This window comes from Typopeltis vanoorti, chromosome 15, assembly GCF_054136105.1.
Source record: "Typopeltis vanoorti isolate ZY-2024b chromosome 15, IOZ_Tvanoo_1.0, whole genome shotgun sequence".
NCBI classification, from domain to species: domain Eukaryota; kingdom Metazoa; phylum Arthropoda; class Arachnida; order Uropygi; family Thelyphonidae; genus Typopeltis; species Typopeltis vanoorti.
Genome location: NC_143563.1, coordinates 86,013,284 through 86,033,575, shown reverse-complemented (window position 1 = coordinate 86,033,575; position 20,292 = coordinate 86,013,284). Strand labels below are relative to the sequence as shown.

The 20,292-nt window shown below is 35.0% G+C and overlaps 1 protein-coding gene and 1 long non-coding RNA gene across 8 annotated transcripts in view; one reads left to right on the top strand and one right to left on the bottom strand.

Annotated features, from left to right (window-relative positions):
* LOC150098952 (uncharacterized) overlaps positions 1–20,292 on the top strand; it is a 225,713-nt gene that overhangs the window by 98,082 nt on the left and 107,339 nt on the right. The window lies entirely within an intron of this gene.
* The window catches only part of Dgk (diacyl glycerol kinase 1), a 419,112-nt gene continuing 402,590 nt past the window's right edge, over positions 3,771–20,292 (bottom strand). For 6 of the 7 annotated variants that reach the window (XM_090405486.1, XM_090405485.1, XM_090405490.1 and 3 more), the window contains 4 exons: positions 19,298–19,418; positions 15,501–15,561; positions 15,060–15,178; positions 5,161–12,232 (listed from right to left, as the gene is read on the bottom strand). In XM_090405486.1, coding sequence (XP_090261612.1) covers positions 15,083–15,178; positions 15,501–15,561; positions 19,298–19,418 — 278 coding nt within the window. In that variant the 3' untranslated portion in view covers positions 5,161–12,232; positions 15,060–15,082. Of the gene's footprint in view, positions 3,795–5,160; positions 12,233–15,059; positions 15,179–15,500; positions 15,562–19,297; positions 19,419–20,292 lie in introns of those variants that run through there. The other variant, XM_090405489.1, reaches the window with a different exon arrangement.

The window sequence follows — 20,292 nt, the reverse complement described above, 5'->3', positions numbered from 1 at the left end:
TCGTTCTAAAATTGTTAGTCCAAAACTCCCGTCGTTTTTGGAATGGGGATAAAAATTGATCTAAACTCCTCTGGTAATTCTTATCCTTCATAAATTCCGTTAATAATTTGCCATAACACTTCCATACCTTTTTTCACCTATATTCCTTATAAGTTCTATCTGTATACCATCTATTCCAGGCAATTTTCCTTCTTTCATCTTTTGAATTGCTAGATTCAATTCCTCCCTCATGATTCACAGTCTCTGCCCACTATGTTCTTTCCTTTGATTTTCTCCTCTTTCCCTGTCTTCATAGAGTTTACTTACATATTCTTCCCATCTCTGTAATATCTTCTCTTTTTCTATCAGAATTTCATTCTTGATTGTTCCAGTCCTTAACATCTTTCTCCTTTCTGTCACCATATTAATGTTTTTATAAACACCTCTTAGTCCTTTCTTTCTGCCTTTGCTGTTGTATCTTTACTTATTTCATCTAACCAGTCTTCCTTTTTCCTTCTTATCTATCTTTGTATCTCCCTACTCAAGTCTTTATACTGCTTTTTTTGCTCCTCTGTTTTACTATTAACTAACTTTCTTCTTTGTGTTATTTTCCTCAAAATATTTTCCGTCATCCATGGTTTCTTTCTTTTCTCTCTTTCCTCTTCTTTTTTGACTAAATGCAATTCTGTAGCAGTAATTATGCTTTCCTTCAGAATCTTCCATTTTTCACTTGCATCATCATTTTCTTGTATATTTTTCTCGTTCATTTCTTCCTCTACTTTCTTTGAGAATTCATTCGCTGTACTTGGTATCTTCAGCCGCTCCCTGTTCCCTGATTTGTTCCATTTCCCTGTAGTTACCTTTATTAGATTAATCCCTATCTTAGTTGACAACAATATGTATATATCATATTAATATGTATATATATATTTTTTTTCGTTGCGATTTTTAGACTAGGCTGTGGAGCAGTTCTTGAGACATATTGTTCACTACTGAAAATTTTCCCACCTCCCCCTACGTCTTTGTGCGCGCGTAATTTTACACAGCTACACAATGTTGACAAATATCGGATTCTACCACATGCAAATATTCCGGGTGTGTCTGCGTAAGTCTTGCAATAAAAGGCGGACATGCACTGTACTCGATGCTAAGATGCCATGTTCAGCTGAACTGACAGACTTCCAAAGTGGGTGGGAGTAGTTTGGTGTCAGATCAGTGGTCTTTCTGTCATTGCTATCCGTATCTGTATACCGAATGGAAAGTTGAGGGTATTTTAACAGCGGGAAAATGCCCTGGGAGGCCACTGTCACTCACTGATCGAGATCGACGAGCTCTGTGTCGGAATGCTCGAGAATGTGTCGGAATGTCATCAGTGGCAGACCTTTAAGTCACCCTGAGAAATGCTGCAGAGACATCTGTCACCACTAGAACTGCAAGCTTTAGGTTACCACGGCAGAGCTAATGCGAACAAGCCACACATCATCACCTCAACGCTAAACGACGGTTGGACTGTTTTTTTTTTTTTGATTGGAAAAGGGTGGTGTGGAGCGACGAATCACGCTTCCAGATGTTTCACTCTGATGGTCGTGTATAGATCTGGAAATTACCGGGGGGGGGGGACCGTTCCGTAGGACTGCATCATTCCAACTGTCAAGTTTGATGGGGGCTTGGTCCATTGCTGGACGTGCCCAAAACCATTACGTCTGATGGTTATCTGAACAACTTCATGCTTCCGACGTTGTGGAAGTACTTCAGAAGTGATACTTTCATATTTCAGCACGATAATGCTCCATGTTATGCCATGTCCGAAACTGGTTTCCACAAAACAACGTTGAAGTCTTGTTTTGTGGAAATGTGTTGTTTCCGAGACTGGCTGGCTCAGTCCAGACCTCAACCCTGTTGAACATCCTTCAGGCGAACATCTTAGAACGCTAATTCGCTCCACACCACAGCAGCGTCATCAGTACCAAGTTCTGATACTGTTGAAAGCAGCAGGCCCGAAGGGTAATTGCTATCATTTAGGCCATAGGTGGTCTCACTCCGTACTAGAAACGTAATTTTTCTTACAACTAGGTGTCCAAATACTTATGTCAACAGTGTGTGTGCGTGTATGTATATATATATATAGGCTCCAGAGGAAGGGCCCTATACTGTATCCAAGTGAAGAACTTATTTAACCTCATCATGTGCTATAATATAACTATGCCATCAAAGTTAAGTTTCATTATTTCTGATGGTATAGCTATTATAATAAAGATTATAATAGTTATTAAATCTAATTGTTTTACTTAAGTATAAAGAGCTAATAAGCTTCATTGCGGCAATGAAAACATTACTTAAATTAAGGGGATATTAAATCCCACATAGTTTTAAAACCGAATAAGAAACTCAAAGATTGGAATCAGAGAGTTGCATTGGCTAACGCTAGTGTCGCCGATACTTTATAGTTTACTATATTCGGCAAGATTCCAATCCTTGAGTTTCTTATTCGGTTTTAAAACTATGTGGGTTTTAATATCCCCATAATTTAAGTAATGTTTTCATTGCCGAAATGAAGCTTATTAGCTCTTTATACTTAAGTAACTTAACGGTTGCACCTGTTTGGAAAACTCGTTCGCAGAGTACATAAGTTCTTTTCGCTATACACTTTGGTATTAGGTCTAGCTACTCACTGATGAAGCCTCAAAAAAGGCTGAAACTGGTCTAGGTAGTGACCTCCCTCCATAATGAAATAACAGAACACATTTCCTAGGAAATGTGTTTTTACATTATGGAAAATACCTAAGAATAGCGATCTGAACTTCCCCACCTTTGCAACGAGCTGCCCTGGTATTGTACTATGATCACTTGCATTGGCTATCGGCGACACTAGCGTTAGCCAGTGTCGCCGATACTTTATAGTTTACTATATTCGGCAAGAAACTCTCCGATTCCAATCTTTGAGTTTCTTATTCGGTTTTAAAACTATGTGGGATTTAATATCCCCTTAATTTAAATAATTGTTTTACTATTCTATATACTGCTTATCCTGCCCATACTCGGCACTAATGCACCATAATTCATGTGTGGGTCATATGTAATCGCGCCTGTGGTGCGGTCCAAGTGTGCTATCGGTCAGGATGTAACAAACGTTCGTGTATTTAGTGAGTTTTGTTTTTTTTTTACTTGGCTTCTCCTGTGTTTTCGGAATTTATCTCAAACCTAAACGCTTTAAAAATCGAAGTTATTTCATATCGAAATGCAGTCAACTACATCAAGAATTATAACTACAGGGAGAGCATTACTAGAAAAACATCAAATGCGGCCATTGAAAATTTCAGTAGATGTCTACAAATGGTTGTGTTAGATTTACAGCTGAAGCATGTGAAATGCCTCTGCATAGGAATAAAAGAGTAGTTTCCGAAAGGAAAATCTTGCTGATCTTGAAACAAGATCGGCTAACTTACCATTTATTTGAAAACCCTTTAAGGTTCCTCGCATCCTGGACGAATTCGAATCTAGATCTTTCCTACAGAAGGAAAAATGTTGCAACTCTAAAAACGGTACTGAAGGCACATCGGTCATATTGAGTAAAATGTTAACAAATTACAAAAGAGACTTTAATGATAATGCGTTACAAGAATGGATGTTGATAGCGAAATATTGCAATTCAGTATCAACTATTTCACTTCTGAAATGGCCGATTATGAAATATTATCTTCCAGTTCAATGTATTTACAATCACTAAAAGCATCTGTCATTTCAGGGCAGACTATTGAGAGGTGGATAATTGATAAGTCTATTGCTGTGGCATTCAATGATCAGGTGTCGATTACCTGTTTCAGACAAAAAAAAAGGATGTTATTTACTGTGACAGAATGACAAAGCACATTTTATTTTTCTCTCAGAGCAATCACATTTTATTTTATTTTTTGAGATTTTGGTATATACGAAATCGATTGGCCATTTATTGCATGCATATGAATTTTACTGTAATAAAAACGATATTACATTTTACTATCATGCGCCTTTTGTTTCGTGTTAACTACAAGAAAAAATAACAATGCACCGCAGATTATCTTCAATGTTTTTTTCAAATTCGGCATTGCAATTATATTGGAATTAGTGTGCTACTCCAAAGTAGTTAATATGTTGTAATGTCATATAATATTCAAGATCCCCTCTTTACTTGGCTTTGATATGACGCTCGGGACGACATGCATTTCTCCATTGTTCCACTTTGCTATGTTCGCAATATATCCGATAGGGCCAAAACTCAGCCATAAGAATCCTCCACAATGCTATGTGCGTCTGAGGGAGTGAGAGAGGAGGGGAGGGGAATCCTCCAGGAAGTGTCTGCATATCACTTCGCTAGTAACATTTTAATCGCTTCATTGCACATGATTCTTGAATGCTCTAAAAATGTTTGTGTCCCTCCAATATAGTAGTATATATTGGATATAGTTATATACAATAAGATTATTTCCCGTAAAATGTCGAGGATAACTGGTCTTGCCCAGAAATTCTATCGACTAATAATCTTAACGTGAAAACTGTTTATTTAATTTCAGTGTTTTATGAGTAGAGATGCTGTATTCATGAAAGAAATTCTGTGGAGTGATTTCTTTTAAAATAAAGTAAAAACATAACTGCTGTATTAGATTACGCTAAAGTATTAGCGGATAATACCGACACGTAAGTATTGTTCATGTCAATATATTAAATGCTTTTATTGCATTATGATATTCAGAAGGGGAATGTATACGTTCACTGTACGTGAGCACATTTTTATTGCAAGCCAATAAGTCTTACTAGTCATTAAATTTGTCTTGCGGTATTCTTGCTATCACTTATCTAATAAGAAAGCTGTTTCTCTACATTCACCTTAGCATTAAATTAACAAAAGTAAACATTAAGTATTAAAATACTTAAGTCATTTTCAGTATTTATTCAGTAACCACCTGAATAAAATTACCTAAAATTTATTTTGGATAAACATATAATTAGTAAAATAGATCTTGAAGAAATAATTGTAAGTTATTATTAAATTTATACAGCTAATATATTTTATTAATTATTTATACGCTATACTCGGAGGGCAATCCATGTGATCACTGTGCAGTAGTTTCTAGTAGACATAATTGTTCGTTTTATATTGATGCTACTGTGTGCCAATTTACAGACAATTGAGACAAGAGTCCGTTGCGTTATTTAAATTTCTATTTAATGAAATATAAGATGATATAATGGTGATCTGTAATAAATACAATACTGACAACCTGGGATAAAACACGCCTTCTACACATCATGATCAAAAAGCCCTTAGTTGATATTAGCGGGCCCGGATATGCGTGCAGGAAATTACCACTAACAATCAAGACAGAGGAGAAAAGGTAAATAACCGAGATACAGAAAGTGACAAGACAGGTTAATGGTAAAATAACATCCACCATATGCCCCGAAATTATACTGTACATGGTCAGGAATTGCGCATGCAAAGGCTAAATACAGGATAATGTGTGGTAAATATGGTATATACAGTACATATTAGGAAGAATTATAAGCACAGACCTTTTTGAGTTTAAGGTAAACGACGAAGTCTGTAAAGGATTTCCGCTCAGGAAGTGAACATATTGACGATGTAGTTACCAGCACATTACGTTTCATTCGCTTCTTGAATGGTTATTATTATCATTTACACTGTGTTCATTAGTTGGTGATGATTTGGCCACTCGGAAATGTTTCATGAAATTAAAGCTTTCTTTTTATATGTTTATAATATACGGAGCCTGCTTTAACAGTGAAATGCATTAGAAATTGTTCTGTTTTATAAACTACGTCTTATTTTATATTAAAAGTAGTAAAACTTCCAAGTGTTGGAAGTAAAGAGGTAGGAAGATTAGGTTTAGTAAATTTGGTAGCTTCTCACTTAGTATCTTTCAAAAATAGATACCGAACGACTGAATTATATATTAAAATATTATGAGGTATAAATTTTTAGTTGGAGTAGTTTCGCAAACTGTGCACGTTTTCAAAATTCGCACAAGGGTTATTAGAGATTTGTGATAATCCGCGTCTTTGCAGCAAGGAAAATAAGACGCTTCATGCGGAATTTTATATATAAAAGTATATATTAAGAAACGAAAAGATAAAATTAATGCACTTGTTCAGTATCAAATATTCGAACTGCTGAATGTAGCACGCTATATAAGAATGTATTGTAATGTATTATGCATGTCTGATTTATGATTTCGTAGCGTTCGGATAAATTACTCCAAATTCTCATTATTTCTCTAAGCAAAATTATACAACGTGCAGAATACTAAAAATATTTCTTGATCAGGCTTCTAAGAAGCTGGCGCGGTAAAATATCAGCTTAATCAATGGTTAAACACGTATGAAAAGATGAGTAAAGAATAAACACCGTTATATGATTTACCGCTGAGAAAGATCAACAACAACAACAAAAACAAAAACAAAACAGAAACCTTGTTTACGTCTAATCGGTGTGCTTTCATGCTTGATAAACCGGAAAGGAGAAATTACGCAGTGCAATTGTGTTTTAACCTATTGCGTGACGGTCGCCCGTGTAATGGTCCGTAAGGATAAAGCTTCGTCTATCTCAGGAAAGACGCGTTTAAAGGAAATAATCTGTGCAAACTAAACGCGTATTTGATAACTTGGAACTGGCAAATTTTGAAGTCATTTACCTGAGGCAACACGCAAATGGATTGTGATAAAATCGCACGTGGTAATACAAACTTTACCCGCGATCCGGACAGAAAGTGATCGTCATCCATTATGCGGAAAAGATTAAGATCAGGCGGATCGAATCAGAGAGGGAGTGGCAACTAGTCTAAGTAAAAGAAAAAAAAAAACTTCTAGAACTATTAAAGAATAAAATATTTCTTGTTGAAAACATAAGGAAAACAAAAATAAAACCTAACAGAAATGCTAACGCATTTGTTTGCGTCTTAATAAACGTACGCGTACATACTACATGGCTGCAAATTCTGTATAAAAGTTTACCCTTAAATGTGGACCTAGAAGTGTATTTTAAGTGACATGTTTACAAGGCACTGACAAGAGATACATGTGACATATAAGCGCACAGAACGAAGTACATTTTCATTACACACGGTTATTCCTAAAAATTAAGGGGGGGGGGATCACAACCAACGCTGTGAAATTAAATGTAAGCTATTTCTGCGTATTGATTGATCATTCCCTATGACGGCGATCGAGCCAGCTACCAGAAGGATTATGCAGATATGAATAGAATAATGAAATGCAGCAGTTTACCTGATTCTAATGATCAACTGATATTTAGTCAAATTAAGGGGATAAAAATCCCTTATTATTTTACAGCCAGTATCCAGGTCCAGCTACTCACTGATGAGACCTGAAAAAAAGGTTGAAACCGGTCTGGGTAGTGACCTCTCCTCATAATGTAAAGCAATATTACATCTCCTAGGAGCTGTGTGTTTTTACATTATGAGAAAATATCAAGGATAGTGAGGGAGCTTGCTCCACCTTTGCTTCGAGTTGCCTTGGTACTACCAGTTACGCTTGGATTCGCCGATAGTTCGTCGGCATGAAACTCTTAGATCGTAGTTTTCGATCTTAGAGCTTCGCATACTGGCTGTAAAATAATAAGGGATTTTTATCCCCTTAATTTAATTAACTTCGCCAAAAAAAAAAGAGCCGTTTGGCTTTTCATCTTGATATTTAGTCACTTAAAAGCAGCAAGTGTATTTCGTGGATTGAACGATTATCACTGCCAACACCATATTAATTGCATCAGCATCGGTTTTACTCTGTAACGAATTCAATTGTAATGTGATGTACAAAGAGCTCTATAATTCTTCCCGAAAACAGGACAACATTCACTAGTAATTATCTACTGATCACACATATTGACTGTTCCTATACTCTTAATGCAAGAATACAAACTTTTATACGTAAATACATTTTCAGATAGCGTATTGAAGAATGCTTTTTAAAAATATATATTTTGTCTGGGAAAGCAGGGTTCGATTTCAAAAGTGTTTTCATTCAATAAAAAATTCTTTTTAACGGCGAAAGATTTAATGCGAGTGTCTATACGGACATATTATCGAACTAAGTATGTAACAACAGTACAATATACTAAATGTTTGAGTTTTTGTTAACATTTCGAAATAGAAATTTATGTGATTAAAGAAAATTTGACAGCTATACCAAACTTAAGGGATTGACGTATAGGATAGAGCAGAACTCTCAGAAGTGCTTTTTAACTTCGTAGACACATAAGGAGGTAGAATGATTTTGTTTGTCTGTCCCCGCTATTTTGAAGGGGGAGGGGGCCCTTTCAAAATAGCTAAACCTGCTGGCCATCCCATACAGACATAGCAGTCTGAAGAGAGATAGAATTAGCCGCCTTATTATTACGAAAAGGAAGATGGATTGGTGAATATTTTTAAGGACACTAATACTTTACTTGCAAAGATATTTAAAGGTCTTTATTTCGTGCACGTATTCACATATTACGCAACTACTAATCTTTGAAAATGCTTAAGCCTCATGTTAGGATAGTAATTTAATTATTTAGCACGTATAGTTAAACGATTTATCTAGATAGATTATACTTACAGTACATGCGTCATTCATTTTTGTCTGTAGCTTTACATTAAAAATACATTTAGACATGTGTATGCTTACATAGAGAACTTGAATAGCACGATTCTTTTAATTTCTCAGTTCATACGTAACTTTATGATGATTGGCGATTATAGCAATACGAATGTAAACAAGATATTCTAAAAGCAATCTGATTTCGTTACAGAGTAAAATTACAATCCCGACTTCGCCGGTATTATGATTATACAACTGATAAAATGTTTGCAAAAACAGATATAGCTCTACTACTGGTAGCAAGTCTCTCACGCAGACTTTCTTTTGCTTAAGTAAAAAACTTGCATGTCCACTTCCATACTACAGTTAACATGATATTTGAGTCTTGTTTATATTTATTAATGTACACGTACACGATTAAATTATTTTTAATACTGGGAATAAATAGTTATATTTTCTGCAAAGTTATGCCGAGAAGGTTCTGATACAGAATACAACGATTTAGATAGTCGATTCAAAACTCTACTTTTTACTATACTGGAATGTTTTGGAAACAGTCGGTCAACAGCACCAAACACAGCCTGATTATCAACTCGAAGTTGCAGTAGAACCGGAAGGTACGGGAATGAAATCTGTAAAGATGGCACATCTTAACGAAATTGATTATAAAACATTCGCAAAGGCCTAGCTATATTGGCAAAGGGAGATTTTGCTATCTCGAAACTGAGAATGCAAATAAGGCTCCACTGATTACAGCCACAGTTGATAATAGCAAATAGATGGTAAGGCAATTTGTTGAAAATGTTCAGCACTGTTGCTCGCTAAAAATCCTGCGAACAGTATAATGTTACGTCCACTACTCCCCCTTTTCGTAAATTGAATCACATACTAATATACACAAATTTCAAAAATCACAAAACATGAAAAAAAAGCATAATAATAAAACTTTACATTAACAATGTACAATGAAGGATTAAAGTTATAGGCACATATACATCTAGCTCTTCTGACTTCTATTACAATTAAATGATCCAAACCATAATCAATATTTTCTCTTAGCTATGATGGGCCAGCCATTCTGGAAATGACAAGAGCAACATTTCACATTAATGGGAAGACAACAATCAAAAGTCGCGCATGAACACACAGAACTCAAGTTTTAATATATATATTTACAATGCCCACTTCTCTCTTAAAATTAAATATTATACACGCAAATGCAAAAACAACGCTATAACTCAATGTTAGTAATTACAACTGTTTCATTAAATTAAAAAAAGAAATATATAACTAAGAAATAGGAAATTTTTAGCAATATAGAAATGGAGTTTTTCAATAGTTATCACGTGAAATCAGTGTTTGTTTGTCTTTTTTTTGTTTACATACTGTAACCTGGAAATGTCTAGATTTCTTTAGTGCCAGTCGATACGAGCATTTTCATGACATTTAAACTGCCGAAGTAGAAAGATACACTATCTTATTCGGTTAAAAGGTTTGCTATAATACTGCGGCTACTCCATTTTCAAATAATTCTGAGAAACTGAAAAAAGCATATTATTGTTGTTCAAAACAGTGATTGACCATTGGTCAAAAGAACTTTCGCTCATTTCTTAGTGCAACAATAACAGTTATCTTAGCAGTCGGAAAATGACACTGCATGCTTATCACAAAAAAATTCTTAAACGATCCAGAAATTAGAATTAAGAACATAAGATTAATCTGAAATCCATATCTGAGCAGTTTCTGGTCATCTAGACACTAATATGCTGCAGGTTTAACCTTTTCATAGGTGGATTGCTATAAAAATTACGAAGTGGTATAAAAATATCTCTTAAATTATGCCAATTATCTGAACCTATACTTTAATGGCGATTCTTGCTTTTATTATGTAAAATCTAGTTTTGGTACAATTCACTTGTATTATTCATACACATGATATTCGCACGTTTTGCTATCTCCAGGGATACGGTTCCTTGTGATCGTATGCTCCATAGAACCTTTTTAACGCAATCAGTTTCGGTTTCTATTTGTCACTGACAGGGTTTCCTGAGGTAAGAATACTTGTTGATAACGTGATGCACGAAATGCGTGGTTGCAACTCCGATTAATGTTTCATAGCTGATAGGTGTCAAATTCTTGTAAAATTTCGTGTTAGTCTCAAGGCCATAATAACTACGCTAAACAGGATGAAACATCTCGTTACTTCGGATAATGTAGTGCGATGAACACTTAATTCGTTTACCAGTTTGCGTGTCTTCTATTAAGATGCTAAGTACATACACTACAAGATACATGATTTTCTAGAGAGAGACATTTCCATACTAATAAAATGAACGGTGTTGTCACTATTCTGGTCGTTCTTTCAAACTTTCTTTTATGTGTACTAATGAATAATTATACTACAGACGGGCTTTTTTTTTCCTGTCAGTCCGTACAGCATTCAGCGGTGCAGAGTAACAGCACATATGAAGCTGTATTTCAAACGATGTATTTATTTCAAGCGGTATGTATGTATTTCAAATACATATAGCCGTATGTATTTCAAACGATGTTTCTGCCATTGATATTTTCGAGGGTTGCACACTGTTATCGTAGTTCCTACTTGCTTTCCAACCCAATATTGGTTCATTATAAATCAATTTCGAGTGTCATTTTCTGAAACTTTATGAAATTCGAATGACCTATCTAATCAAAATACTTTTCACGTGCTATAAAAGTATTGGTCTTCCATATCTAACAGCAACTTAAACGTAAAGCCGGAAGTTTTAGGCTCTTAGATTAGGTAGTTGGAGTTACCAGATTTTTCAAAACCCGCCAATTATGACAAATAAACTCTGATCTACGTGATATTTATTCATAGAAAGGGGGGGGGGATTATGATCTAAATTAAATGAGGTTTCCTAACGCTGATATTTAATACACGGAAACTTTTAAACTTCCGTAATCAGACTACTGCCCATAACCACGCTACAGTATCCAGTACTGCAGACAGATAATGAAAACAAAAAAGATTCTGCTTCTTCACTGAAACTATAAATACACAAATATACACTTTATCAACGAATTAACTTCCATTGCAACAGCCTAAATGATCTAACTAATGTAGAAATGTAACAATTCAGCCCCACTTAACTAATATCTACATCTAGTCAAACCCGACTAAGTATAAACAACAGCTGGCGTAAAAATAAAAAGCTAAATTCCTAAAAGGTATATATTGGGCTACATCACAGTCCACTCAAGCTTTTTTTGTCATATACAAGAATACTTCTTGAATTTCATTTTTGTAAAAATGTTTTGCCAGGCAGAAGTGACGCACCAAAATATATCAAGTACCGAAGTGTCGAGGAGAAATGTCTACATCTATTAATCTGTACATTTATGGTCTGTCTGTTCCAGAAGAGGGATAAAAGAGAGCTAGTGAATAATGAGGGAAGGCTTGTTGGAAAAAGGGCAAAGTCTTGCGAGACCAATTTATGCAAAAATACGACGTACGCCTCCGGAATATTGATCATATCTGAAGACTCCTCAGCAGAAAAAGTGGCCATTGATGAAGAGCTAAAAAATGTAAACAGAAACAGCAGAACAGTCTTGGTCGAACAAACAGCACTGCTGAGACTTTCAAGGCAATGAACTCCAACAAAGGAGGATTCTGATGATCCTGAAAATGAAAACAAAAACGTTACTGTTGCAGTTATCTCAAATATAAGTTTAGGACACGATAAGATGACAAAGGCGTATTACGTCTTATATCACATAAAACTGTATTAGATATTTAGAGGAAATCAAATGCACTATTTTTAGTTTATTACTAAACTAAAACAACCAAAATATTGCTTTATTTTGATGAGAAATAAAGATTCGATATATGACTTTTAAATGAACGATTTACGAGTTTGTCTATCTTAGCTTGCAGTATGCGCTACTACTACTATAAAAATCAAACTCGCATGATCCTTTGGTTGCTTTAGCTGTAATGATAAACGGATCTTCTATTTAATTTCCTAAGAAAACTCCTCATAGGCTAAAAACATTTGTAAGTTAAGTGATTGTTACTAACAGGTCAAAGTTATCCGAGTAGTTTACGTCATTGTTTCAGCATTTCGGAAACCTTTAACAGCTTATAATCAACTATAGAATATTTATAATAAAAATGCCACTTAAAGCATCATTAGTTAAATATTAAACTGAATTTGTGTATGTGAGAGAGAGAGGAGGGAAAGGTTTCTCTTTTATAGATTTCTAAATAGTACAGCCGATGTTATTTCACATCGACAACTTTGAAAGGATTGGTATAGATTTTTATACTCGTCCTTTCAAATTCTATGCATGAGATTGAACGAATGAAATTTCATCGCTTCTGTTCAAGTAAAATTTATGTTTAATCAGTCTCAGAAGGAGATAAGTTTTATTCGCATAAAAACAGTTGAACTGATTTGGGAGTTAATGCGGTTGGCAGATACGATAATATAAGCATATAGTGTGTCCGTCTAACTCTAAACAAGTATCTAAACCAGTGGTTCTTAACCGGTGTTCCCCGGAACACTTGTGTTCTGCGAACTGGTTACAAGGTGTTCCGCCGGTGAAAGATGTCGCATGACACAGTTCTGGTTGTAATTGGCTACTCTGATCCTAACAGGCCAAAACTGCTGTGTGCATTGACTTCTAAACCAACAGAGTATCGTTTATAGGTACTATTTTTAATGTGTAAAAATTTAACAATATTGGAAGTAAATACTGTATTTCAAGTTACTTTTCTTCCTTACATACACAGTTATGACTGGATACGAAGTCCATTTGGCACAGTTAATACATTGAGTTGTAAATTTTCGTTACAAGAAGAACAATTAGTTACCTTGTCAACGGATCGTACTCTAAAAATGAAATTCTCTGAAATAACTCTTGAGGAATTTTGATTTTTTGTCCAAGCCGAATACCCAGTTCTCTCCACAACGGCACTGAAAATTGTGTCACAGTTTTCAAAATAATATTTGTGAGCTCAGTTTCTCAATATTAACCCATATAAAAACTAAAAAGCGTATAAGACTTAGACCTGATATTGCTGAAATCTGCAAAAGCCGACAAGCTCAAGTATCGCATTAAAATAAGTTCCATTTTTATAAAAGGCAACTCCATGCATATTTTTATTGTTAGCTTTATGACCTTATTCTTTTGGTGTTCCCCAAATTTTTCTTATAATCAAAAGTGTTCCGTGCCTTCAAAAAGGTTAAGAACCACTGATCTCAACATTGTGAAGAGGCAAACACGAACTCGAGTTAAGGGAACGATTTCTATTCCGTCCTAGAGATATTGGCGAATGAGTGGATCCGTAATCTGACGTTAGGTGATCATTCAATATTTATATTTCTTTTTTGAGAACTTAATACAGAGTAGGAAGTGGACTTTAGAGGAAACGTTATGTTGAACTTCTTTTGCTAAACGAGCCGTCCTGCTTCGTGTAACATAGATGCATAAACATTTTCTAAATTTTCATCCCGTTTCATAGAATACTCGATCACTTGGAGAGCAATATTAAGCCTCAATACTCATTTAATTATATTAGAAATGCAACTAGAGGAGGAACTATTGCTTTCGCTTTGAAAATCTTTATCTTCTAGCAATCGCGTGTTTAATTATAAAAATGAATTGCGTTATTCAGTTAATTTATGAAAGATGAGTTATATCAGTGAACTCCTATATTCCAATTGCAAGTGGTCGTTATTTATAAGAAACGGCGCCTCTCTCCCAGACCTAACAACTTCTGTTCATAGCGGTATAAACAGTGCTAGAAATATTTGGTAATGAGTAAATCTATAATTTGACGTTGGATTTTAGAGGAAACGTTACGTTGTTCTGTGTCATCTATTTTTTTTTTTTTCTAAGTGAGGGAAGAACGATATTTGCTGAAACTGTTATAAGTTGGAAATACGGTGTTATAACAGCAAGCCAAAAGATGACTAGAAAGAGATTACTATCCGATAAGAATGTGGTAAAAATCAATCATTGTCTATTGACTGAAATGACCATTTAAATGAAACATTGGTTGTATTTTGCTTAAATACAAGGCATAGAAAATCGTCTACAGTGTCAAATATTTCGCGCATAATAATATACCTGTTCATCAGCATAAGAAATCTTCATAAGGTAATGATTTTCGTAAATTCATTATCAATTACAATTTGATTAATCAATTAACATCACTGCATAAATAGGCTATGTTTGGATAATTATATACTGAGATCGTGCGCTATGGAATCTTTCGCAAGATTTCATACTTTTTTTAACCCTTGTCCGCTGCTTGCTTGTGATATACAAGAGAAATCATAAAATGAAATTTTCATATATAGAAATGAGTTTCCTTAATATTACTAAGAAAATTAACACACAAAAGGTGATTCAATTTTAAGTTCTCTTGGAACTTAAAATTGAAAGTTTTGACAACAAACAAATTTTAGAGCAATAATTAAAATTGAAGGAAGCGAAATTACCATGAGTTGGCACATCCTTCCATCTACGACTTCTTAAAGAAAAAGAACGGGAACTTTGATTTTCTGGTGGCTGCAGGTGCCATTAACATTGGCATCTGGTTTTTTTGACTGATGTGTATCTGTTAAAAGAAACGCACTGCATGAGCAAACAATGAGAGAGACAAATATTTATGATTTCTAACTTAGTTGTTTCGATTAACCCGAACGTTCATCGGTAACCTTCGCGTTTCTTTCTGCATTGTTCTCAAATACACATAAACATATTTAAATGCAAAGTTGGTCCCATTTCTTTAAAGAGTAGAAGCACATGCAAGTGTTAAAGCAGTAAATACATAAAACAGCATGAAGCGTCTGTTATAAAATGGATAAGCTTAAACTCATTGTTTGCAGTAAGTAATCGAATAAGTTAGGTAACATTAATATACGCAATAAATTTCTTACTGTGCATGGTGGCTGCATCCAGGGTTCTCCGTCTATCTGCATTGGAAATCGTTTCCGTGTTCTAGGTAACAAAAAAATCAGAATATTACTTTGCTTCAGCAGAACTAAAAGCCCTGAATAGCAAAATATAAAACCAACAGGGTAAACCCAAGTATTATATTGCATCATTCAAAACAGAACGAATATTCTGATAATAAACATTTTCCAAAAACTTGATGTTTTAATGAATGAAAAACAGTTAGAGATAATTAACTTTAATTAAATTCTTAGCAATATCTTCTCAGCAGCATCAAGCAATGACAGCTGCGAGATCGGTTTGAATGCACCTGTTCGTTTCTGATCATGACGTCAAAAAATCTAGGCCAATCTGTTTCCTGGAGTTTCAGTTAATGTGTAGTGAGGACCAAGATTCAGAATCCCGTTTCCAGCAGCAGCGTTGTCTTTTATTTAAGGAATGGGTTTGCTAAAGGAAGTTTGTGTTTTAGCAATTTACTTATGACAAGATGATAATTAAATTGTAATCGTAACGGAAAGGTTTGAATAGTAGATTAGTGCATTGAATTGGAGGATTGGCTGTCTGGTAGGTATCAGCAGGTTGTGTATGGGGAGCGAGAGCCCAGAAGAGGAAAGTGACTAGTGGGGTGTCGTTGCTATTTAAATTATATGTTAATGATACTGGAAAAGTATCATTAACATATAATTTTCAATGCAAAGTTGAGAATAAGCGTGAGAAATAGATCAAATGATGTGGCTTTAAAAGAGGACTTCAGTGGACTTCGTGAATGAGTAAGTGAGTGTTATTAACTGTTTTTAATGGTGCAAAGTAAGTTTTAAAATTCGGGAGGCAAAAATTGGGAATGCAAAGCTTAAGACTGGTTGAAGAGATAAGGAATCTGGAATGCCAGGGTGGAGAGAGAGAGAGACATAAAATTTTGGAGATATTTAGCTAAAAATTAAGGGCAATACGACGGATTATGGCAGTGATGTGGACGCTGACATTCAGTGAAGTAAGAAAGTTATAATTTCATTGTATCAAGCTTTGATCAGACTACATATGGATTATGCACAGATTTGGTCACCTGATTTTCAAAAGGATGAAGAGATATTGAACAGGATCTAGAGACGATTGACTAAGGCGGTTTCTGGTCTCTGGAATGTTTAGTATGAAGCCAAATAGGGAATGCAGATTTCTGAAGTGGATAGGAGGAGGGCAATAAATGACACATAAGTTGGTAACGGATTATAAATGTCGATGCGATTTCTCACAGAATGAGCGGAGATAGGGGAGAACAAGAGGCCTTCCCTGGAAACGGTATAAGGAGGATATGATCAAAGGGTCAGATTTTTTTGTGTGTGTGTGTGTGTGTGTGTGTGTGTGTGTGTGTGTGTGTGTGTGTGTGTGTGTGTGTGTGTGTGGAGAGTGATAGATGATTGAAATGCATTCAAGAATGTGAGCGCGGAGAAAGTAAGAAGCACATTTAAGGCACGGTATGATAAGCTGTGTGTGTGTGACCGCCCGCGATGTAATTCGCATAAGATATTTTCACTCGTATGCACGCAGCAGGAAAACAATACATTGCGAAATGCCATAATCCTACCTTCCTAATTCGCGGCACCCTCTACGGGTTAAGTAAGGAAATCTTGATTTTTTGGGTGATGGTCTCATGAGGAGCGTCCCAAATTCTTGGAATATGGAACGCTTAGAATGATAAATACAAATAGCATTTATCATTCTAAGGAATTCTGGAGACTATTTTAGGTTCTACAAATGTTGTAGCAGTATGGCAGATTTAATTCTGCATCATTATAGTAAAGAGTATCTTACCCCCTAATTATAAGGATTTAAGTCGATGGAATCATCTGCAAGCTCCGAGGCTGTAAGTGTAGATGACTATTTATATTAATCCAGATAGATTCTGCACGAAGTATACTTACTAGTTGGAGATGATTCCTTAAGCATGTGATACAAGTGATGGAGAGGGCTCTTCGATAGGGTGGTTGTTGGAAGGTTTAAAGAACTTGTGTTACTTTACCGGTGTGACACTAATGACAATGGTTTTTTTTATGTGTGGGGCAGGGATTAAGAGACAGGTGTAGTTTGGTGATTCTGTACAGGAAAGATAAACGTACTGAATTGTTAATTTCAGTGATGATAATGGTTCACGTTCTAATATATAACATACAATGAAGTAGGGTTTCGAATGTATGGTCTACAGGGATGTGATATTTTTAAAGGAATAGTAAGTTCATTGCTAAGAACACTACTAACCAGCTTTATCAAGTAATACGTCATTTGCAAAGCTCAGTTAAAAGTAATCCAACTAAAATAAACCGGCAAACATTTGATATGTTTAGAGTTAAGAGAACTTATGCAAATTCTCGGTTTCTGATTATCAAAGTTAAAAAAAAAGTATATAAATTGCACACTAATGAAAGTTTTTTTTTTTTACTGGTTGGTTACTACTTATCAGTTTTTTATGTGATTAATTACGAAAGGTTGTAAGCCTATTGTACATTAACTTGTTTTCTTTTTTTCGTATTTTTATTAATTTCTTTTTCATAGTCTGGAAACCGTGCTCTAGAGACCAAACACAGACAGAAATTTTTTGAGCCAACCGAAGTAGCTTAAAAATTTCCGAGGGGGCATTCCCTTCAAAAATATTGGAAAGTGTTGAAACACATTACTGAAGTTTAATTATCCCGAGTTTTGTAATTTGGAATTCTTCTCATCTAGTAGATGCGCTTTTTGAAGAAATTAAAAAAAAATACTCAGAGTAATGTTTGTTTCATACTTTTTCAGTATTCTTATTGAAGAAATTAATTTTCTAACAACTAGTATTTAAATATTATATTAAAGCAACACATACTGAAATCGGCAAAATAAATAAAATAAAAAATAATCCAATTAAAACAGTTAAAAATCACTGATATTAATATTAACTATTTTAAAACCAGCCAGTAATGGCTTAAAAATAATTTAGTAACTTATAGATTTCAGTTAAGTAAAGCAAAAGATGTTAGGAAAAATATAATCAATGCTAAATCGTGTAACTGCAAAACTACATTCTGCTGATATTATTTGGCTCTTGAATTCATATTCGTAATTTCCTGTCGTGTTTTGTAACGTCTGTTTACTCGAAGCATTTATCATGGATCCTTTCAAAATATAAGTACAAATATGAAGATACACCATCATTGATGATCGTATATCTCTGCAATGTTCAATTAATAATAATCTCTTTAGTTGCTAATTCCCTTTCTATAAGTGTCGCTTGTCTGAGAATTTTCTACAAAATGCTTCTTTAGCTTCATTCCTTCTCAAGTAGGGTCGCTGCAGCAGATAAACCTCCTCCATTCAGTTCGCTGTCCACTCTCAAGCTGGCCAACATCGTTGTTTAGGTCTCCCCTTCATCTCCAGCACTCTCCTTCCCACATAGCTCTTTTATCTCGCCGCATAACATGACCAAACCACCTCGGCCTTGATTTCCCAATCTTTCCAGATACTTGGGTTACCTTAATTGTTGCCCTCATCAGTAAGTTTTTGATCTTGTCCAATCTTGTTACACAGCTTGCAAGTCTCAGCATTCTCAATTCAGCTACTTCCATTCTCTTGGTCATCTACCAGGTCTCACTGCTATAAATCAGTGCAGGTCTTACTACCATTATCTGTTGAGCCCAGGTATCCATCTTTGGATACGTGAACTTAGTCACATTAGCATTCTCTACAAAATGCTAATATAGCGATAATTAATAACGACCGGTTTAAGTTACTTGAGCTAATCTTAGTAGTTACTTACCTAATAACAACGGAAGAACATTGGGCTAAACGTCGACCCGACGCTCTGAGACCAGCCTTGACTTGGCCCACGTGCATACAGTTTTCAAGTCCGATGACTTCTATCATTTTGTCCCCGATATCTGAATATTTGCAAAGAAAACAAATATTGTTTTAGACGTGCAGGATTACTGAACAGACGACAAAGTTCACATTTTTAAATTATATTCGGAGAAAATTGGACACATATCCACATAGTGTGTCGTTGGATAAATAATTTTAAGAATTGGATAATTGCATTTTTTTGTTGTAATTTTTTGTATTTGCACAAGTTATTGGTTGTAATGTTCTAATAAAATTTTGATACTGTGCACATCACGACAGCTGTTTACCAATGTGCATTTCATTTATGATACACACTTAACCATAACAAAGTTAAAATTTCCTAAAAGTTTAAATACAGCGTATAAAAGAAAAATACTGTGCTATGATAATGCAGTTCAGTTATGAAATGTATTACCGCAAAGCAGTAATACCTCTCAGAAGTATAGAATATTAAGAAAATAAGATCTCATAAACTACTTAAAAACTAGCGCCCTTGTTATTTATTAAGAGAAAGATTAAATTAATGACTGGTGAAAGGGGGGTGGGGAAGGGATTTTTTTTGCCTAGTAATTCTTGTTTTTCGATGAATTTTTCAAACAGTGAAACGAGCAGCTCAGTTATTCGAAACGGTATGCTTGTGTAGGGTGTCTCAAAATTCACGCAAGAAGTAATTTTGATAGAAAACACAGGTTTTTAATTAAAAATTGCAATTTCTTATTGATTCATAAAGTATACAGTATAGGGTTATGCATGGAATAGCATATCGGGTAAATGGCCTCCACGGCTTTGCTGGCACATACGCACTCTTTTGTCGAAATTTTCCATGACCCTTTTGCATAAATGTGGCTGAATTTCGTTGATAGAGCGCTCAATTTCCACCTTCAAGGCGTGGGTGGTCGTGGGTTTGTTGGC